This window comes from Myotis lucifugus, unplaced genomic scaffold (assembly GCF_000147115.1).
Source record: "Myotis lucifugus unplaced genomic scaffold, Myoluc2.0 scaffold_124, whole genome shotgun sequence".
NCBI classification, from domain to species: Eukaryota; Metazoa; Chordata; class Mammalia; order Chiroptera; family Vespertilionidae; genus Myotis; species Myotis lucifugus.
Window position 1 is genome coordinate 1,478,316 of NW_005871172.1, and position 23,381 is coordinate 1,501,696.

Consider the following 23,381-nt stretch of genomic DNA (forward strand, 5'->3'; position numbering starts at 1 on the left):
TTGCCATCCATTGTAACCTAATTTATTAATGACAAAAACAAATGCATGGAAACAAATGAGACTGTAGGGGGGATTAGTTAAGTAAACCTGTGGTACAACCACATGTTGGAACATATAGCTATTAACTAGAATGTTTTAGAGTGGCAGTCAGTGACAGAAATATGCTCATGCTATAGTAAGTGAAAAGAGTACATTATAATAACTTACCACACCATAACTTCCATTTTTCAAAAAAGGATGTTTGCATAGCAAAGACTAGAAAAAATATGCCAGAATATTATCTCTGATTGGTAGGATTATGAATGGATTTTCTTTTATATTTTCTATGCAGACCATATAATTTTCAGTTTGATTATATCCCCCATAAATGTTAAAGTTAATGAATAAAATTGCCCCTCAGTACACGGATGGCCTCTTTGCCACCCATTCCTGTGTCTGAGTCCTTGACGGGTCACTTCCACTGGCCTCAGTTGGGAGGTTGCATGGAAAAGAGGCAAGAGACTGTGGAAGGAGGCAGGGAAGCGGGCATCTATTTTTGGCCCAGTTCTGAGTCAGCTTTGTGACCTCAGTCAAGTCCCTTCTAAATGTCCCTGCGCCTTGGTTTCCTCGTCTGAAGAGAGGAAATAGAGGTCACAAAAGGTCCTTTGGGCTCCAAGATATACTTGCTTATAAAGATGGAGAATTTCTCCACTGGTGTGGAACCTGCTCAGAGGCCTCATTGGTTCCTGGGGCCTGGTGTCCTTGCTTTCCCTCCTGCTCCTTTGCACCTGGGCAAGCCGATTTCTGTTCAGAGTTCAGGGTGGGATTAAATAGAGTTTAGTGGTAGGGCTCAGAGCTGTGAGAGTGTAGTGACAGCATTAAACCACTAGAGGGAAGTATTGTTTGATTACATTCTCCTTTCTCATATCTGCCCTGCAGGTGAAGATGAAGAGTAGCCTTGATTGGCCTTGATTTGGTTTCAAATTCTAGAATTTTAGAATTAAAAGGACGTTTAAGATGATCCAGTAGAGCCCAGTTATGCTGCATATGTGAGATAATAGAGGCCAGAAAAGGCAAGTGACCTACAGTATGTTTTTTTCAGGATCTGCACTATGGGATTCAGGAGAAGGCTGCAGGCAGAGCCAAGAGTGTGGTCAGTTCAGTCCACAAAGGGTGGACAGTTCCCATGATTGCATAAGAATCTGAGGGATCTGCCTGTGTAGACCTTTACTGAGCTCCTCTGGCCAGGTGCTGAGAGGCCTGAAGGTGGAGAAGACAAGCTATAGCTCTATCCTGAGGAGCTCATGTGGTGCAGAAGCACATGCAGACTCATGCTGCCACCCCAGTGTGTCTTTCTTGTCCTCTGGGGAGCTGTCTAGCCTAGGATTCAGGCTGCGGTGGTGGCTTGGAGGCTGGCTTATGGAAGACCTGCAGGTGTCCTTGTGATCGAGGCGCTCCAAGGTTAGGAGATAACCTGGGCGCTGCCAGTTTGTTATTTCCGGTGAATTTCTGCAAGCATTGCTCACATGTTGACATAACTCTATCTTACCACTTCTTGAGGTTTGCAAGGGATCCTGATAGTTTATTTCCCACCTTTCAAAGGCTTTGTTTCCTTGGCTGTGGACTGACTTAATTTTGGTTTCCAGGGTGCCCACCAGCCCTAAGCATTGTGGTAAAGTGGAATTGTGAGCTGGTCTGGGAGCCAGGCAGCTGTGTGACCTTGGGCAGGTCACTTCCTTTCTTTGAGTAGGGAGGTCAGACTCTCAGCTGCAGTGTGTCATCTCTCCTAGAGAGATAAAGTTCTGGTGTTATTTTTGGTTTTTGAGTTTGGCAGTGAATACCAATTGATCTGCGGTTTGGAGAAGTGCAGTGTGTCAAGCTGAAGCAGGAGCAGGATTCACTCTTAGAAATAGTTGCATTTGAATAAGGGGGCTTGTCAGGGGCCTGTTAAAGCCAAGTGCAGTTGACCCTGGAGGGCCAGCAGATGGCAGCAGTGGGCAGGCAGAAAGCCTTGGGGGTGAGGGGGGGTTGGGCCAGCTTCCAGAGTCAGAACCCCAGAGGTCACCCAGGCCCTTTTCTCCTTTTATGGGTGGGAGAACTCAGGCCCAGAGAGGGAAGGGGACTACCTAAGGTCTCACCATAAGGTAATAATACCCAGTTATCTCCTTGCTTGTGACCAGAACTGCCATCGGTTTGGCCTCTAGCTGGCTGCTCTATGGGTGAGTCAGGAGACAAGGGCCTGGGCCCTGGGCCAGTGAGCCAGAAGTAAGAAGGGAAGGAGACAGGAGTTAACTCTCTGCCTTGATCCAGGTGTCTCGAGTGTCTGGTTCTAACGATGTCCACCTCCCACCTGCAGTGAGGGCAGTGTCCATTGCCTTTTCTGCTCTCCTCCTGTCTGCCCTGTTCTCATCTAGGCTAAGGCGCTCCCATCAGGCTGTGCTGTGCCGGAACCTTTGCCAAGGGTCATGTCACAGCTTTTACACCCAACAGATGGGCAGGCCCAGGGCCTTGTCAGAGGCATGCTGCAATAAGACACGAGTTAGCACAATTTGTTGAACGACTTTTTAAAAAAAATATCCAAGAGGGTCAGAGGAGGGCAGGGAACCAGTCTTTGCCAAGAACTTGCCATGGACTAGGTGCTCTGCCAGGTGCTGCCAATTACATACTCCTCAACCCTGCAAGGTCAGGTTTATGTCTGAGAAGAGGCCTTTCCTCTGGTGGTCCCCTCTGCCCAAGTGCTCATCTCTGATCCCCACCAGCTATTGCCACACCCCCATGGCTTTCTGCCCAAATGTCACCCTATTGCAGATAGCCACCACCAGTCTGTCCCAGCCACAGTCTACTCCCACCTGCTTTATTTTTCATGAGATCAGTTCTCACTGCCTGAAACCACAGTGCCATTCTTGTTTACTTACTTGTCACTCTCTCACCAAACGCGAGCCCCTCGGGATTAGGAACTTGGTCTGTTGTATTTATCCCTGGCCCTCCCCTGGCGCAGAGGAGAGGCTCAGTGGGGGCTAGTTCCATGGGATGGCTTTAACTTTTCATGTGGAAGCTGTGCATTTTCAGTGACTGTGCTTAGGAGACCCAGCTGCGGCCCTGCCCTCTTCCCACGTCTCAGAGAAGCCCAGGCCAAGAGCCTCAGTTCACTGAGGCTGACAGCGGGCCCGGTGCCCCAGGGCTTGGGGCCATCTTGCCTCTGCCTGTCTGCAAGGCCTTGCCGTGGGTCCTCAGCCTCCCTATCTGTCCACAGTGGGTGGGGGCAGCAGGATGCTGCGAGCTCACCAAATGGTCTGGGAAGGGCTCGGAGGTCCCTGGCACCTCCATTTAAGGAGTCCTCTTCCTCTTTCCTGGCCGGGTTGATTTGTTCCAGGAACCCTCTGAAAGTGAGCTCTAAGTGACCAGCTTGTAATTTCACCACCATTTTAGGTTCCTGACAGATGGCACTGTGCTTGCCCTTTCTCAGGGGACCTTGCCTGTCTCACGGGAACACTCAATAATCGGAGTGCCAGCCAGTGGCTTAGAGTGCTCTCGGGTGTGTGCCAAGGTGAAAGTGGCCCATTTTGAGGAATCTTGGATCAGCTTTTTCTTAATATGAGAGCAACTTTTTACCTCAGAAGGAAGCCTGACGTGGCCAAAGTTGTCCTCAAGAGCCAGGTTCAATTCTGATTTGGCTGCTTGTTGGCTGTGTGATCCTGGGCAAGTCATTTAGCCTTTCTGGGCCTGAATATCCTCATCTGTTAAGTGAGAATCATAATCCTTAATTTGTCTGCCTCACAGGGATATGTTACGCCACTCACTCAGTCACACCTTCCTTCCTTCATTCCTTCACCTTTTCATTTAACAAACATTTATTGCATAGGCAGAGGTGAGGGGAGGACCTCCCAGGCAGAAGGAAATACTGAGGACAAAGGCATAGAAGTGGGAAGTACACCCTGGCACACTTTTTAAAAAATATATTTTTATTGATTTCAGAGAAGAAGGGAAAGAGAGATGGAAACAGCAATGATGAGAGAGAATCATTGATCAGCTGCCCAATGCACGCCCCACACTGGGGATCGAGCCCACAACCCAGGAATCGAATTGTGACCTTTTGGTTCATAGTTCAGTGCTCAACCACTGAGCCACGCCGAGCCAACCGGGCATCCCTGGTGCACTTTGCTCAACATGGGACCAGACAGAAGGAGAAGGGACTGGAAACATTCGAGTATCATAGGCACGCGTCCTCATTCAGGCTTTATTCTGTGAGCAATGGAAGGGGCAGTGAAGTTGAGGTGTAGGAGGGAGGGTGACACACAGGAGCAGGGGAGGAGAGGCTTTCCTGTTGAGGCCTCATGCTTGTTTTTTGCTTCATTTCTTATCTCTGGCTGATTTTGAGGTACTCTGGATTCTTGGGGGAACCCTATCCCCTATGAGCTGGGGTGATTATTAGAATCCATTCGCTCACTAGGGACTGGAATCATCTGACGCATTGGTCTGCCTCCTGGGAAGGTGTCTTGGGCCGTAGGGAAGGTCATGCAGGAAGCCGCCATGTTCCTTCCAGCTTGAGTATTTCCTAGGAGCCTGAAGATGAGCCACTGTGGGGCTGTCCCCGCCCACCCTGAGGAGACGGAGGTGTGGGGGAAGGGTTCCTTGTATTTATCAAGGATGTGTTGTGTGCCAGGAATTGCGCCAGGGCTTTAAAAAATCACCTGCTTCATCCTTATAGTTTGCCGAGGAAGGCTCACTCCCATGTCACATGTGAGGAGACTGAAGAGCGGTGAAGAGCCGTGGACCCACCTTATCCAGGGCTTAGCCGTACTTTGCCCAATGGGAAATGGAGGCCAGCAGCGTCACCTTGTCAGCTTCGAGGGTGTTGTGAGGCTCCAGGAAGGTCCTGCTTAGGAAAGCACTCTGTAAACTGGAAATTACCGCGTGCACAGGCCGGGGCTCACGAACAGCTCTGCTTCCCAGTGAAATCATTGGAGATTTGCTTGGGCCTTTCCTGCCTGCGCTGACAGAGGTCTCAACCTTCGGTTTCTCCTCTGTTCACTTCCTCCAGCCAGCCCCAGCGTCCGTGGCTCAGTTCCCCACTTCTCCCTTTTAAGCTCACACATATGAAGGCACTGCTCTTTTTATTACAAAACTAATATCAGCATAAACCTACTTTTTTGCCATTTTGGTGAGAAAAAAAATCCTAAGTCGTGGAATTATAATGCTGGGAAGGACCATTTCATCCTTATTTGAAATTTGAGAAAACAGAAGCTCGGGGAGATGGCCCCACAGCTAACGGATGCAGAGCCAGGATTAGGGCCCCATGGGTCCCTTTCCCTGTGCCCCTCCACTGCCCCACATGGCCCCTCCCAAGAGAGACTTCAAGGGCTTCGTCTAGAGAAGCGGTTCTCAACCTGTGGGTCGAGACCCCTTTGGGGGCCGAACGACCCTTTCACAGGGGTCACCTAAGACCATCGGAAAACACATATGTAATTATATATTGTTTTTGTGATTAATTACTATGCTTTAATTATGTTCAATTTGTAACAATGAAAATACATCCTGCATATCAGATATTTACATTACGATTCATAACAGTAGCAAAATTACAGTAATGAAGTAGCAACAAAAATAATTTTATGGTTGGGGGTCACCACAACATAAGGAACTGTATTAAAGGGTCACAGCATTTGGAAGGTTGAGAACCACTGGTCTAGAGGAAGAATCCAGCTTAACAAATTTCATTACACCAGCCCCTTTATGTAACAGAGCTGTTTCCGGGTCCTGACAGATGGTCCATAGTAACAGTGCTCTGCTGATTTGGTTGGAGCTGATCCTATGAAATGAAAAATCCTGTGTAGCAGATGCCTTTTCCAGTCCTTGGCCTGGGAGGAAGTCAGCCTCTCCAAGGAAGGCTCTGTGGCTTTGGTCCTCACTGTGTCTGGTGTGACTCAAGGGGAAGGCCCTGAGAGGGAGTCTCAAACCATGTTAGGTTTTTACAGGAGGTGGGTGCTGATAAAAGGGGCTTCTCCTGGGGCCTGCGGGGCAGATGGGAGCAGAGAGCCTAGTGGGAGGGAAATTAGCAGATGTGGAAGGAAACAGCCTGTCCCACCATGGATCTGGACTGGCGGCCCTTCAAACCGCAAGGCCCCGCACCTTCAGATGAACAATTTGAATATAATGTCAGTGCTTGTCACACAGCCCACCAGCTTTGACAGTGGACTCTGATCCCAGGCGTCCCCCTTCCCTGATTGAAGTTACTGGGACTCCCGCCTCCGGATTATCTTTCTTTACCTGGTGGATGCTTGGTCACTCTGGTTCTTTGGTTCTGCTTGAAACAAGTGGCAAATCCCAAACCATTGACAGCGGAGTGGACATCGTCACTTCCATGGACTCTTCTAACCTTGTTCTGCTGCTCAGTTCTCTCCCTTGAAGTGTCCTCACGTTTGGGGGTGGGAAACAGCTCTCCTACTCAATGAGTGCAGCTCTGTTAGGTCCAATAGGTCTCTTATACCCACGTCTCAGGAGGACCCTGGGAGAGTTCCCGAGGGTGGGGCTAGAAGAAATTTGAGAGGCGCCATCCAAAGTCTTGTCCAGAAACTAGTTGACCGTGAACTGACATCCCAGGATAGGCTCCCTCCCCTCCTTGCTCCTGCCCTTGGGTGAATTATTGGCCCCAAAAGGTTGGGGCCAACCTTTGTCTCCCCAGCTTGAAGTTCTTAATCTGGGCCTCCCATGCACCAAAACCCAGTTTCTCTTTGGAAGCTGAGGATGCAAATAATGTTTCTGGGGGTGGGGGGTGGGATCTCTTGGCTTGCTAATATAACAGCTTTGATATCTCGGTGGGCTTGACAGGATGGCTGGCCCGTTTATGGTTTGTCTCTGGCCCTGCTGCTGCCCGGCCTCATGGTGGTCTGCAGGGGGCGCTGTGCTCCCACAGCCAGGTCCCGAGGTTTTACTGAAGGAACTGAAGCATTCCTCTACAGGCCCAGGCCTGCTTGTGAACTGCGGCTTTCCCTTGCTAAGTCTCATTCCGAGCTCCTGCCTCCAGCTCGGGCGCTGTGAGTCATCGTCATCAGTGGAAAACTCGGCCTCACCAACAGCTGGGTGCAGTGTTTGGCTTGTTTTGTAACTTCACAGAGATGGAAACTGCTGATGATCTTTTGCAATGGGCAGTAACTGAAGTCTGGGTCAGGGACGGCAGTTCTAGGTAGGGAGAGGAGAACCCTGCGGAGTTGGGGGTATTTTTCTGAGAAGCTGTGGACAGGATGTACTAGAGGTCAGGGCGGCCTGGGATCTGGTCTTGCTTTCCCTCTCACTCACTAAGTGACCTTGGATAAATCAGTCACTTTCCTCACTGGGCCTTACTTCTCCCTTCTAGAAGCAGATGGTTGGGTTAGGGTGCCATGGAGCCCCTTTTTTCTGTGACAGTTTGTGAATCTAAGTTGAACGTGAAGAACTTTGAACCCCGTTCCCATAATCCCCTTGAACATCTGAAACCTATGGCTGTTTCTCCAGGTGAACAGTGCTCACTGCATAAGGAGAGTCACATAGGTAAGATTCCTACCCTCCAGGAACTTACAGTCTGTCTTCCTCCTCTCCTCTTCCCCGGCCTGACGTCAGCGGACTGATGGGCTCTGCGCTGCGAATGCGCCCTGGTGAGCAGCGTTTCCTCCACGCCATGAGGCAGAAGTCAGAGTCTACTGGGAAGCAGGAAACTGGGATTCTGGTTCTGGCTTTGCCAAAATACATGTGTGTCCTTAGGCAAATCATTTCCCTCCTTCAGCCCCATTTTCATTTTCTCTAAAATTAAGGAATTAGCCTCACTTCTTGGCTTTAACTCTCCCCACTGCCTCCCCTCCTTGCGCCTCCTACTAGCTTTACTGCAGGGTGTGATTCTTCGCTGCAGAAGCCCTGGGGTACAGTTTCCTTTCTTGCTGGGAGGGAGAGAAGCAAGATTATATATTTTTTAATTACGCAGCTAAGATTAGGCAGCAATCTGCATTTTAAAGTGTTATTAATAAGAGTTTAAAAGTATGCGAAGAAGCTTTGGCGTTTGAATGTGAAATGACTTGGGAAACATCTGCAGAGGCACTGGCCTCAATCAGGAAGTTTTCTCTGGTGTCAAGTGGCTGCTGGGTGTGAGTGGCGGCTGATGTGCTGCTGGGTCCTTGGAGGCGCAGGAAGCCCTGCACTCAGCCAGGGTAGGCCCCTCAGGACCGGGAATCGTGTTCCAGCCTCACATGATGGCTCTTTGTAAACTGACTCTAGAGAAAGAGTGATAGTCATCATATGTTACCAGCACCTCCATTTAGAGTTTACGAAGTGCATGCATGTGTATTGTCTCCCTTTTCATCACAGCCCTGAGAGGTAGTTAGCATTGGCTGAGGTCTCTTACATTTAAGATTCTTCCTTTCAGAAAGATCGGATGCTATAGAGCAGTGGTTCTCAACCTTCCTAATGCCGCGACACTTTAATACAGTTCCTCATGTTGTGGTGACCCCCAATTTCATTGTTACAAATTGAACATAATTAAAGCATAGTGATTAATCACAAAAACAATATGTAATTATATATGTGTTTTCCGATGGTCCTAGGCCACCCCGGTGAAAGGGTCATTCGACCCCCAAAGGGGTCGCGACCCACAGGTTGAGAAACGCTGCTATAGAGGAAAAGCTGCAGACAGGGAGTGGGAGCTGCATGCAGGTCCCGGGCTTCCGCCTCCCTCCCCAGCTCTACCTGTCTCCTCTCCCTACTTTACATTCCTCTCTAACACCTAAGTCATATGCCAGGGGATGTGTTCTATGTGTGGTTTTTTTTTTTTGTCCATTGTCTGTCTTCCCCGCACTAGGATGTAAGTTCTGTGAAGGAAGGGAGTTTTGTCTGTTTTGTTCAGTGCTGTGGCCCCTAGCACCTGGGACAGCACCTGGCAGTGAGGAAGTGCTCAGGAATGATTTGTTGCAAATTGTGAATGCCCGGCTTTGCTTCTGAGTAGTCTGTGTGACTTGGAAAAGTTATTTATTGTTCTCGGTTTTATTTTCTCTTTGGGGAGTTGGATGGGATGGTGTCTGCTGTCCTTGGTGGCATGGTAAGAGCGATGCCCATAGCTCCTTTTCCTTTCAGCAAACACTGAGCACCTGCTCTGCGTCAGGCCCTGTACTAGGTGCTGTGAGGACACAGAGAGAAAGGCTCACTGTTCTTCACTCCTTAGTAGATGTGATGGTTGGTTTTATGTGTCAACTTGACTGGGCCACAGGGTGCCCAGATATTTGGTAAACATTATTCTGAGTATTTCTGTGAGGGTGTTTTTGGATGAGATTAACATTTACATGGTGGAGTGAGTAAAGCAGATTGCCCTCTCTAGTGTGGTGGGCCTGACCCAATCAATTGAAGGCTTGGATATGGCAGACTGTGGACCCTTCCCTGAGTAAGGGAGAATTCACTTGCTTCCCAAGTGGAACATCAGCTCTTCCTGATGGAGAGCCTTTGGCCGGGGACATCGGCTCTGCAGATTTTCGAATTGCCAGCCCCCATAATCACGTGAGTCAGTTCCTCATAAACCCCTCTCTCTCTGTCCCAAAGGTTCTTTTTCTCTGGAGAACCTTGATGAATTCAGAGGGCAACATAAGACATGTCAAATAATCTTATATTTGGTGGCATAGACTAGTTGTTGGAACAGAGATGCAAGCACCATGCCAGTGGCTTCTACCGGCAGGGTTGGCTTATTCTGACAGAGGGATGATGGGATGCGTTAGGGAGGCAGTGGCATCTGAGTCAGGTGCTGTAGGTGGAACAAGCAAGCCTCGCAGCATTGCAGGCTGACCAACATCTCGAGCTGGGGCACAGCATGATCCTAAGGCCGGGAGGGAGGAAGTGCATGTGCCCTTGACAAAGGGGGAGCCCCCCGGCATTGAAGAACATAGGTATTTGGAGGGAGGCACTGTGTGGAAGGCAAGGGAGTTGCTAAACACACTAGGACTGGGGCTTCCTGGTTTGGGAGCAGAAAGCATCCATTTTTTTCTGGGAAGCCCCAACCCTGTGTGGTATAGATAGTCCTATAGCCGCCTGGGAGCTCTTCAGGGTGCAGTCGGTCTTGACTTCTGCCACTGGTGCTCTGATTTGACAGCTACTGAAGTCAGTGGTGAAAATGGAACAGCCGTATTAGTATTATCATTATTATTGGAGCCTTGCCACTTACTAGCTTTGTGATCTTAAGCAAGTCATTTGACTTCTGTGATGTTTCTTTTCCTGTTCACACCAATCATGAGGGTTGCTCAAATTATACAACTTAATGGCAGTGCCAGAAGCAGAGTGTTAGAGTCAGTCAGCTCTCAATAAATTTCTCCTCTACCCCTTTTTGTTCACTCTCTCTTTGCAGGCTGCTGCCTCTTCTCCCCCTTTTAATTGGGCAGCCCATGATTGGAAATTTTAGTTTTTTTAAAAAATTCCAAACTTTTTATTATGTGATATTGTTCATGATATGACTTTGGGGACTAGGGAAATTTCACTAAAAAATAATAGGATACACAGTCCAGTCCCAATTTTTCTTTAAAATTGTGGTCTTTGATATGACAGTAGATGTTTTATTTTAGGACATGGGCAGACTAAAATTTCCAAAGGCACCAATAACATTATGTTATACACTGTTCATTTTGACCCTGAAGAGTTTTAGACATCATTTATTAAAGTTTAGATCAGGAAGATGTCTCAGGGGTCTTCTATTCCAGCCTTCTTATTTTACGGATGGGGCAGTCGAGGCCCCTGGCGGAGAAGGGACCTGTTCAAGGTCATGCAGCCAGGCAGAGAGGCCAGGATTAGGACCCAGGCCTGAGTCGTCGATGGACGCGTCCTCCCTTTCCCGGCTCACCTTGCTTCACCTCTCTTCTCCACTGCTCTCCTCTTTGCTTTTTTCCTAGCTGTAATTCATGTGTGTCATGCAGTACTTCAGAGGCCTCTGCTGTGCCAGAGACTGTGCTTGAATCTTAACAGAAGCCCAGAATTTCATGGCAGAGCCTTCAGTGCTCCTTCGTTCTTCAATTATGGGTAGAGACATTGAATTGACCCTGAGACATTGTTAGATGGGAGTTGGCTGAGAAGATTTGACCAATTGGTAGAAACTCTAGGTGGAACTATAGAAATCCTTGGTAACAAGGCTGGGTGTTCATTCTGGGGGAATAATAGAATAGTGGCTAACATTTACTATTATGGGTCATGCACTTCATGCAAAAGTGTCCCTGCGACAACCCTACGTGGTCGCTGTTACTCGTCCCATTTTGCTGACGTGGGATAGTGTGCTCAAGGAGGAGCCAGCGAGTGATGCATTTCCACAGTGGCGAGCAAGAGGCAGGTAGAGTCATTTGTTCATTCAGGCCACAGGTATTTAGCGAGCACCTACTTTGTGCTGGGCATTATTCTTGGGTATAGGGATGAGCAAAAGCAGAGAGCCTCTGCTATTGTAGAGCTGGCTCTGTGGTGCGGGAGACACACATTAATCAAACAGTCCTTCTAATTTATAAACTTACACCAGTACGACCAAGGTGAGGAACGTGGTTCTCTGAGATTTTTGTTTCTTTTTTTTAAATTTTATTTTCCTATTACAGTTGACATTCAATATTATTTTATATTAGTGTCAGATGTATGGCATAGTGGCTAGACAATTATATAGTTTACAAAATAATTCCTGGATAATTCAAGTACCCACCTGGCACCATACATAGTTATTACACTATTATTGACTGTATGCCCTATGCTGACATGGGCAGACTACCTTCTTGTCACCTTCAGGACCCCTTTCCCTGGAGCAGGGTAGAAATTCCTCTTCACTGAAGAGCTCAGCTTCTCACTGTGCCTGTAGCTGTGGCTTTTCACCTGCCTTTACCACCATTCCAGGCAGCCCTGTGATGGAGAGTAAAGGAAGCTACTCCTTTGAATAGTCACCATCCACCCACCCTTCTAAGTATCCTCTAACCCAGCGGTTCTCAACCTGTGGGTTGCGACCCCTTTGGGGATCGAACGACCCTTTCAGAGGGGTCACCTAAGACCATCGGAAAACACATATATAATTACATATTGTTTTTGTGATTAATCACTATGCTTTAATTATGTTCAATTTGTAGCAATGAAATTGGGGGTCACCACAACATGAGGAACTGTATTAAAGGGTCGCAGCATTAGGAAGGTTGAGAAGCACTGCTCTAATCTCAGAGCATCATTCCTCCCCTCCCCCAGGGCTGTGAACCTAGTTGTCTTCCTCCTCCTTTACTTCTTTATTTATGTTGACTGTTTGATAAGATTTTTGCCAAAGGTCCCAGAAGAATTCAGTCATTTGGAAATGAAATAACATTTTATGAATTTCATTGCCGGGAACCTTGGTCTAGCATCTCTGCTCCTTGGTCTATTTCTTTTAGTGGTACCACCGCCTTCCCACTAAGCTGGAAATCCTGGTCTCAGAGTGCTATTTATCTCCTCTAACTGGGTACCAAGCCTCACAAATTTTAACTGCTCCCCACCACCTGATTCCAACCCTCCTTTCAGCCCTGATGCATCTTAGACTGTGTTATTGTGTGCGTGTATAGGCTTCTTTCCTCCCTGCCTCCCTACCTCCCCTCCTGTCCCCTCCCCTCTTCCTACCACTGGGAACAAGGTAAGTGCCCTGTTCCCTGTCAGTAAATGGGGCAGGTAAGTGTGTCTGTCTCACGGGGTTGTTGGGAGAGATAAACTGGATACTATATAGAGAATGCTTAGAATAGTGCCTGGCACTTAGTAGGTGCTATGGGAGTGTTAGTTATGAATATTATTATTACTGGAGCCCTCTGGTCCTTTGCCAGATGTACCATCCCCAAACATTCCTTTCATCAGGCCCCATCCCTGTTCAAAAGTCTGCAATCTCCCCATGGTCTGTCTGTCTAGCCGTAGTCCCTAAAGTGAGCATGCAAGAGCAATTGCCAGGGTGTGGGAAGAGAAAATTGACTTCTTGTATGTTTTTTTAAAAAATCTAATTCTCTCAAATTTTCTATATTTGACTATGCTTTACACTGTATATTTTTGAGTAAGAGTACATTTATAATTTATAAATGTATGCAGTACAAGTGCATACTTTTTTTTTGGTTAATCCTCACCTGAGGATATTTTTTCCATTAATTTTTAGAGAGAGTGGAAGGGAGGAGGAGAGACAGAGAGAGAGAGAAACATCAATATGAGAAAGACACATCAATTGGTTGCCTCCCACATGCACCCCTGACTGGGGCTGGAGATTGAGCCTACAATCGAGGTACATTCCCTTGACTGAAATCAAACCCGGGACTCTTCAGTCCAAGGGCTGACGCTCTACCACTGAACCAAACTGGCTAGGGCCAAGTGCATACTTTACTAAATAAATGAATACACACACATTGGTGGTGTGTTAAAAATATTTCACTGATAGGGAAAAAATATTTCCCGACTCTCACTCTCCACCTGCCCCGCCTTGTGTCTTTCAATTTCTGTCATTGCTAATCTTCCTAGAGATTCTTTCTCGTTTTCCCTTTTATTTCTATCCAGAAGTTCACCTTAAATGCCACTTGTTCCATCAGGCCTGCCAGGATCGTTGTAGCTTGAAATGCTTCCTTCAAGCTCCCCGGGCATTCATTGTCAATACTACTCATTTGGCCCCTGCTGTTTTCCACTTGGAGTTGGGATCCTTTGCCATGTACATTTCTTGGCTCCATAGTTCTGTTAATTCTCACATGGATATACCTTTGAATTAGGTTTTGCTTGCTGACTTTATTTTGAGCTGTTTGTCATTTATCATTTATCGAGAGACACATGCCTACATTTTTTGAATGACATTAATGTTTCTCTATTGTATGGTAGTAATATGTAATTCTTTACTCTAAGGAAAAGATTCCATTTGCTACATTTTTTATCTGAGTCTCCTTAGATTTGATGGTGTGCTTCAGCCCGAGGCAGACATTTATCTGCAGTGCAGTAGTGAACATCTTCTGTGTGTGGATTTATTCTTTTCTTTGACTCCAGGTGACCTAAAATCATAATCCTTATGTTTAACGCCTGGATTTCAGTACTCATGGTCCGGAGTTCTGCATGTCCTCCTGGGAAGTGAGGGAAGCTGGATGGTACACAGAACAGATCCATTTAATCTGGGTTTCCCCTCAAACACTGTCAGAACGCTGTTTCTCAGCCAGGGCTTGTCCGGTCGTGACAGCAGCTGTGCGATCATTAGAGATCCTATTGGTCCTGGAGTCCGAGGGACAGGTTTAGATCTCATTTCTGCCACTTGCTGGTTGTTTCGACTTGACCAGGTCATTTCCTCTCTCAGGTCATTTCACCTCATCTGTAAAAGAAGCTTCATGATCCCCACGTCACAGAATTACTAGGATTAATTGAGAGAGTGTCTATGAATCTGCCGGCACCTAGGAGGTGGTCCATAAGTGTCTGTTTAAAAGAAAAAATAAAAGTGTCTCCTGTGTCCTCTGTGAGCTTTCTGATGCAGAATGTATTTTGGGGGAAACAGCTTCAGAGAGTGTGCCTGCCTGTCTGCGCAAACAGGCTGGAGACTGAAGGCTGGGCACCGAGTCGGCCTGGCTTCTGGGCTTGTCTCTAATAGAATGTCTATGGCCTCCCCAGGGGCAGGAGGATTAATTAGTTAATCTTTGTAAAGTCCGCTGAAGGTGAAAAGTGCTCTGTAAGTAGAATGGTTGAATTGCTATTGGAGACGTCATAATGGCGGTACCATTTCCTGGCAGTCTTGCCTGTCTTGGACATCAGTAATCAATAGCAGAGAAGGTTCTATGATGTTTTACTTGATAAGAAGGGATTCATTATGGGGTGTGTGATAACACAGTTCTTCTGTAGAATTGCAGATAGCAACCTGCCAGTTTTTCCCAGCAGAGGGATGCTAGGGTCACTTACATCATGGTCTCCTCCTCTGGCTGCTTGGGAATCTCCCCGCTAAGGCAGTCTGGTTGTAAATATCAGCCAGCTCAGGTAGAGGGATGGTTTGCCAGTTTTGAATACTTTCTGGGTGTGGGGCACATAGGCTTTTAAAAAAAAATTGCTTAAAATATTACAAAGAGTAGTACATTTGTCTCCTTTTTTCCCCCCCTTGACCTTCCCCCAGCCTCCCCTACCCCCCTGTGTCTTGTGTCCATTGGTTATGCTTATATGCATGCATACAAGTCCTTTGGTTGATCTCTTATCCCCCCAACCCTCCCCAGCCTTCCCTCTGTAGTTTGACAGTCTGTTTAATGCTGCTCTGCCTCTGTATCTATTTTTGTTCATCAGTTTATAATGGTCTTTATTATCCATAAATGAGTGAGATCATGTGGTATTTTTCTTTCACTGACTGGCTTATTTCACTTAGCATAATGCTCTCCAGTTCCATCCATGCTGTTGCAAATGGTAAGAATTCCTTCTTTTTTTACGGCAGCATAGTATTCCATTGTGTAGATGTACCACAGTTTTCTGATCCACTCATCTGCTGATGGGTACTTAGGCTGTTTCCAAATCTTAGCTATGATAAATTGTGCTGCTATGAACATAGGGATGCATATATCCTTTCTGATTGGTGTTTCTGGTTTCTTGGGATATATTCCTAGCAGTGGGATCATACAGAAGCGAAGGAAGAGTGTTGAGTGGTTACCCAGTGATGCGTACCAGTATGAATAACCAATGTAGAGAGGTACCATGGGCTTGTAGAAGGAGAGGTGGTCCAGCTGTGTGACCCTGGGCTGCTCACTTCTCTGAACCTCAATTTTCTCGGCTATTTAATGGGAGCATAGTAGTTGATGAGTACAATCATAAAGATGGCTCATGGGAGGGTGGGTTTCACTCTTTCTGTGGAGAACTGAGGCGTAGGAAAGGTTTCACCGAGTGGGTGGTACATGAACTGGACTGTAAAGTTTGAGCCATTATTTACCAGGTGAGTAATGTAAGGAAAGGCCATCCATGGCAAAAGGAACAGCACAGGTGAGGCCTCTAGGTGCTACTTCATGGGCTGCCCAGACTTTGCTTCCTTTTTGAAGAAGCTCAGAAGTTAGGTTCTGGTGCACTTCTTGGTATCTGTCGGAGTCTAAGAGCAGACGGATCCTGAGAATCGTATCCCTGCAGAGCCCTGCATCTCTGCGATATTCTGACATTTCCCCCGCGAGTCTGTGGTTGTTTTTTAGCTGACACTATAAGCCATATGTTGAGTGTGGGGCCGGATGAAGCTTTGATACTAAACACAGAGAATGTAGTAGATTCGTCTAGAATTTAATATGCATTACTTGGTGTTTTGTCTCGTAAGCAAAGTTTTTCTTTGTTAAAATAAACATGTATAAAGTATTTATACAGCGCACATGGCTATGCATATTTATTGCAGAGAATCTGTTAATAATCTATGCCTCATCGGATTTTGCATTTCTGTTGAAATAACAAATGCGCCACTTGGTACAACTGAATGAATTTGGTGAATTTTCTCTTATCTGGGAGAAGAGAGGCCATTTCTCTTTTTCCAAACTTCATTTTCTTCAATCATCTTCAGCACTGGCCAGCTTCCCAGGTGGTGCATCTGGGGAACTGAATGCTTTTCTGGCTCTAAATGATTTTGTGTGTGTTTTTTTCTTTTCCTTCTCTACTCCCTTCCCTAGCACACATAGACACTTGCCTAGGGACTTAGGATTGCTCCTTTGAGTAAGAGCTTAGACTCCAAAAGGCCCTCTTCTGTTACATGGAGGGGAAACCACACAAAACTGGCCATTAATTGAGCTCAGAGTAAGACCTAAGAGATTGTAACACAGGACAAGTCAGGAGCCTGGGAACTTCAGGGTGGCCGATGGGATGCTGGATTGGGTGAGAGAGAGAGGAGAGCCTGAGAACAGACATCTGGGCAACGTGCAGGGAGGCTGTGGGGAGAGGAGAGGGTAGGTAGGCCATGAAGCAAGGGTGGGTGTCCTCTGTAGTCATGTCCATGTCTGTTAAGATGCAGGAGGGTGGGTTTTAGAATCAGCCTGTTGGAATCCAGCTCTGGTGCTCACCACTGATTGGATCTTGAGCAAGTTACTAGTATTTCACCTCGTCGAACCTCAGTTTCCCACACCTGAAAAATGTGAACACCCATTCCCTGGCTGATGTGGTTCATAGGTTGGGCATCATCCCATGCACCAAAGGGTTGCCAGTTTGATTCCCAGTCAGGTGAGGGATGTGCAAGAAGCTGCTGATGGATGTTTTTTTTTTCTCTCTCTCTCCCTCTTCCTTTCTCTCTTTCTAAAAACTAATTAAAAATATTAAAAAGAAAAGTGAATACCCGTGCTTTCTTTACTGGTAGATAGGAAAGCTCCTGGTACATAGTAGTTGGTACTCAAACAAATGTTCACGCTTTCTCTTCTAATTCAGTGCCTACCCCTGAGAGCTGTGGAATGTAGCTTTAACGCAAATAATGTTTGTTTTTAGAAACTGGCAAGGTGTTTACCTGGGGCCGAGCAGACTATGGTCAACTAGGGAGGAAGTTGGAGTCTGAGGAAGGCTGGAGACCAGAAAAGCAGGGTTCGCCCCTCCCCTGCTCGAGACCATGGGAGAGCACGCCTTCGTCTCTGCACTGCTTAACTGGAGCAACTGAGGTAGGAGTGACTCTGCAAAGATGCGGTGCATCTCTTTTCTTTGTCTTTCAGCGAAACGTTTACTGAGGGCCTACTGTGTGCGCATATTCCAGACATTATGGCAGGTTCCACGCAGGAATCTGGAAGGGTCCTTGCCTCAGGTTGCTTGTGGTTTAATGTGGTAGAAAAGGCAGTTGTACAGCTAACGCCACTGCAAGGCAGACTGTGTGTAACTCCTTTGGAGAGGTTCCAGGGACTCTGGGTCCACTTCCAGAGTGAGAAATGGCATCAGGGTGCAGGGGTTGGGTCAGGCTTCGAGGAGGACGTGCCTCCGATCCCTGCCGTGAGGATGGTCAGACATGAGCAAGCAGCTAGGAGAGGAGGACTTTCAGGTGGGCACACCGCCTTGAACAGTCACGGGGTAGGAAGGTGAAGTAAGTGTTTGGGGGACCCCTGGAGCAATGGGGTGTCTGTGGGCCGAATGTGAGATAATATCAGGAAGATGGGGTGGAACCTGACCAGGGGGCCTTTCATTCTGAGCTAAGTATTTCTGCACTTCTGTCTATATTTCCCAGTGTAGAAAGCATTGCAATTCATTTGCTCATTCAAGCCCCTGTAGTTCCCTGAAATGTCTTGAATTTCTACATTTGAGACATGAGTCTTAATTTCTCCAGGGTGTGTGTTTCTGTTACTAAATTTTACTTTACTGCTGCCCTTAAAAAAAAAAAAAAGGCTTGGATTTTTAGAAGAATGAGGATGGCCACACAGGAAATGTGCCTCTGAACTCAAGCTGGCTTGATAAAGGAATTCAGTCTTCATTCAGAGTCTGTCAAAAAATTAATAAGCTAGTGAGACTTCTGTAATTAGCATCAGACTAATTACAACCCTCTCCATACCTAGAGGGCTTCCCTTCTCCCAGGGCCTGCCTGGCCTCCTCCTTCCGGGTATGTAGGACGCTCTCCATTCCTGCTTCACATCCCAGCCCTGGTCCTCTGGGCCTTTCCTTAGTGCTGCGTGGTAGAGTCTGTCTGTCTTTCTCTGTCTCTCTTTATCTTTAATTGAAAAGGCACTAAACAACACCACAGAGACAATTTGGACATGGTAATAATACTTAATAAAACCAGCCATAACTTACCACCTTAACACAACTACATTTCTTTTTGCATCTACACAGGTACATCCTTTACAAAATTACTTATAATGTTTTTTATTGTCTTATTTATTTATTTTAAAATATTTTTATTGATTTCAGAGAGGAATGGAGGGAGAGAGAGAGAGAGAGAGAGATCAATGATGAGAGAGAAGCACCGATCGGCTGCCTCCTGCACACCCCCTACTGGAAATCAAGCCAGCAACCTGGGCATGTGCCCTTGACCAGAATCAAACCCAAGACCCTTCAGTTCGCAGGCCAATGCTCTGTCCACTGAACCAAACCAGCTAGGGCTGTGTTATTTATTTTATCACATGCTTTGCTTTTCTTGGTCTCTAAGATCATTTTAAATGGCTTTTATGTGGTTGGAAGATTCTTGGATTTTCCAAATCATCCTTTGAATGTTGGACATGGAGATCATATCCTTTTTTTTAAAAAAATATGTCTTTATTAATTTCAGAGAGAGGAAGGGAGAAGATAGAGATAGAAACATCACTGATAAGAGAGAATCATTGATCGGCTGCCTCCTATTGGGGATCGAGCCCACAACCCGGACATGTGCCCTGATCAGGAGTTGAACCATGACCTCCTGGTTCATGGGTTGAAGCTCAACCACTGAGCCAGGCCGGCTGGGCAAGATCATATTCTTGTTTTTTTTGGGGGGGGAGGGGGAGGTGGCACTGTGGTGGGCTCTGCAGTGAATACTCGAATTGTTTCTTGAAGATACAAAGTTGGGGATGAAATTGCAGGGGCAAAGGCCATGAGTATCCTTATGACTTCCGCTATATTTCTCTGCTTTCTGTTTGGAAGAAGTTGCTTCCACTGGTAGTGAGTGAGGGAATGCAGCATTCAAGCTGGTTTTGTCTGCTTAGCTTGTTCAGGGCCTGAGGCTTGGTATATAGGCTTTGGGCTCTTTTGCCAAGACTTTGTGGTCATGTCGCAGAGCAAAGGCACGGAGGCTTCATGAAGCTTTTTAAAAAATATATATTTTTATTGATTTCAGAGAAGAAGGGAGAGGGAGAGAGAGATAGAAACATCAATGGTGAGAGAATCATTGATCGGCTGCCTCCTGCATGTCCCCTACTGGGGATCCAGCCCGTGACCTGGGCATGTGCCCTGACTAGAATCGAAGCCGGGACCCTTCAGTCCACAGGCTGACGCTCCATCCACTGAGCCAAACCAGCTAGGGCTTCATGAAGCTTTTTGAGTCTCTGGTTTTATTGGCAAGATGAGGATGATAACTCCTACCACAGAAGGTCATTAATGAGGATTACTTGCAAAGTTCTTGGCACATGGCAGGAACTCAGTTATTGTTGGGCCTTTTCTCTTCTTCCCCTTTGAAGCCTTTAACACCTTGTGGTGGCCACAATGTGCAGCACTGTGAGAGCCTGACATTGATGTGACTTATTTAGCTTCTTAGCAGGGCACTCTGAGGAGTCGGCTTGAGCCCGTGGCAGCTCCGTTTAGTGCTCCCCTCATCTCTGCTCCAGTCTTTGGTGGCTGGTGTGTGTACTCCCTGGCTTCACTACAGGTTCGGACTCCAGGCTGTTTTCTGTTGGTAAATTGGGGCTGGGAATTATCTCCACTGTTGATGTCCAGGTCTGACCTACAAGATCCCTTTTTGCCTGAGGCCCAGAGCCAAGCCAGTGTGGGCAGCTATAAACTGCTAGGAGAAAATGTCAAGCCCAAACGCCGTTCCAAGCCCCGTTCACCTTGGGAAAGGCAAAGTGTTACCCTGGCAGAGGCTTGGCCGGGGAGGTTCAGGGACACCTGGGGAGACAGGAATAGCCTTGAACTAAGTTGATGATTCCAGATCTTCAAGGACCTGATTGTGGCCCATAGCTGACCAGTTGCCTTCTTTATGTCCAAAGGATAAGCTGAGGGAGGCGAAAGCTGTCTGGGCTGGGGCCTCAGGCAGGATGTCTGTCCAGACAGGTCCAGAGGGACAGCCTGGCAGGAGGGGAAAGCACAGGTAGATAGAGCTGCACTGTGCTATAAACATCCCTTCCTGTGAGCAGAAGAAAGCAAATAAACACAATGTTATCCATGCCGGTGGTTGTTATGGGCCAGGCCGTGTGCTAATGCTTTATATATCACAGTAAACCTGACACAGCTTATAATCACTGCTTTACGAGTAAGGAGACAAAGGCTCAGACTGGGGAGTCACTGGCCTGGGATCACACTGTAGCTAAACAGTGGGGCGGGGACTTAGACTTGAAGTACTCAGAGCTCACATATTTTCTGTATAGATGAAGTGAAGTTGCATATGCCCTTTTACACGTGTATCCTCCCCTGGGTGAAAGTTCTGGAAGTCTGGGCTTCAGGGTTTCTGATTGCCTGAGAGTCTCATTTTTTTCCTTCTGGGTTATGTCTCATTTCTGGCCCGAGAAAGACTTTGAGATTTTAGTCCTGGTGGGCCTTCCTTTAATGCTCTTCCAGTGGTGACGACTGTGTGTTTCATGCGCTGACAGCTTTGCCTCAGGTCCTGGGCCTTTCTAGCCACGCTTGGAAAATTCCAGAGGTAGCCCAGCGATTGGGGTTAATCCCCCTGCACGTGTTAGGGCAGAGTGTGTGTGGACAGCTTTGCTTCTTGACAGCAAGCACGCACCACACAGCCTTTTGCTTTCCAAGCCCTACGTGGGGCTGCTACCTGCACATTCCCTGTGGAATATTGGCTCTAAGTCCCGTCTGTAGGTGGAAGCCTGCATTTTAAGTTGGACAGAAGTGTTTGTGCTCACTTAGTGGGCACGGCAGGGCTCTACGTTCTGAAGCAAGTAGAGCTGGGCACCTGGTGTGCTAGTGGACCCATCAGGAGACCTGCTTTACTGAAGGTGGACAGCCAGCCTCTGAGGGACAAGGTCTAAATCAGAGTCAGAAGACCTGAGTTCTAGGTCTGGTTTTGTCCTGACTTAATGACTTTGGGCAAGGGCTCTTTCATCCTGCACCCCTAGCTCCCCCATGTAGGTGGGGATGTTAGACCATGTGATTCCTCATGTTTCTTACAGATCTAAGAGTCCCTTCCATCTGTGACTCTTATTTCATATAAATGATCACTGCTTAAATTTGTAATGCTCTTGCCTCTCGAGTCCCTCAATGTCACAGCCAACATCACTTAACCCCTAGCTGCTGGCTCCACTGTGTTAACCAGTGTTAACTGGCATGTTAACCAGTGTTAACATTTGGGCATGTCAACCAACCGAGAAGTTATAGGCTTCAGTGCCACTTGAGCTTTGCTCTGCCTCTTTACCCTGATTCTGTTCTCTGCCCTTGTTCCTTGTCCCCAGGGCCTCCTGTTCCAGTTTAGGTCATTGGGACTTAGTAGGATGCTCCCGCCTGGTCCTCCCAGGACTAGCAGTGTGGTTTTGACTCTCATCTCTGTGGCTCTGCCCTTATTGCCAGGGGCAGGCAGGCCTTGGTGACACTATCTTCCTGGCCTCCCCGCCCGCCACCCCCTCCGGCTCTGTGTGCGCTGACCTCCTGCTCACCGTGCTGGCTACACAGCGGTGGTGGGTGGGGAAGCAGATACGAAGATAAAGAGTCCACGTCTCTGCCCTGCAAGAACTTCCAGGAACATAAATAACTCCTACTGCACAGAGTGAAAGTGCTCTCAGAGGTGTGTTAGTTCAGGGGAGCAGTGACGACTTGATGACTTATTCCGAAGACACTAACAAAAGGAAGTATTACTTGAACTGGGTTCTTTCAGCAGAGGGACAACATGAACTGAAACTGTGGCTCTGAATCTGCTTGACCTCCTGGCACAGTCGGGATCCTGCCCATGGTCCAGCCTAGTTTTGCAGCCCGGCTGCCTGGCCAGCCTGCCCCTTCACTGCCACCCATCCTTCCTCTAGGACTACTGTCTGAAGGAAAGGAACTTCCATATATGTGATCTCTTTGATCCAGTGCAGTGCTGTGAAAGAGGCCAGAACAGGTTTTCCTCTTTTCATGACTGAGGAAACTGAGGCCCAGAGAGGCCAGTTGGGCGTTAGGAGAAGACCCAAGGCAAGCAGCCTGACTCGGGCTGCTCTGGGCTTTGCTCTGGGCTCAGTCTGCAGCCATGGCCCTGAGTCATGTTGCTGGTTTAAATTCTGCCCACATTTGGGTGAGGAGCACCAAGTGCACGTGCACGTGTGCACACACGCAGCCATCGGAGCAGGAAATGCAGAAACAAACAAGAGTGGAACCAGTGATTGGGTAATTGTCAAGCCCAGATGCCATCAGCCCTCATTTGCTGCAGGACTAAAACTGTTTGTTGGATGATCAACCTGTGCACAGGTTCTAAGTGAAATCTGTCAGCGCGAGTGGGAAAGGAGCTATTTTTAGTTTGCAGAGTCACTCACTCAGCTGTGTTAGCTGAGGTTTGAGCCAGTCCCCTACGCTTTCCACAGTGTTATTTCTGAAGGAGAAATACCACTTGAATGCTGTGTAAAACCCATTAATGAACCTGGAAGTTTCCAGGGCGTCTTTGTCCTGCAGCTCCTTCGGGAGGCTGCCTTTCCTGAATGACCTTCCTCCTTCCCTATATTTAATGCATTTCTAATTTTAAGTTTGTGTCAAGACTGTGGGACTTCAGTGCCCTAAATAACACAGAAACCTACCACCAGCAATCAGCTGAGTCCGGAGGGCTCTGCGGCATTGAACGCAGCCTGGAAAAGCATTTCCAAGTTGCTGTCTGGTACGTAATCTGCTGTTCTTAGAGGAGCAGGAGG

The 23,381-nt window shown here is 47.5% G+C and overlaps 1 protein-coding gene across 1 annotated transcript in view; it reads left to right on the forward strand.

Moving 5' to 3' along the window:
* The window catches only part of SERGEF (secretion regulating guanine nucleotide exchange factor), a 197,817-nt gene that overhangs the window by 34,460 nt on the left and 139,976 nt on the right, over nt 1-23,381 (forward strand). The window contains 1 exon segment of the mRNA XM_006110126.3: nt 17,380-17,546. Coding sequence (XP_006110188.1) covers nt 17,380-17,546 — 167 coding nt within the window.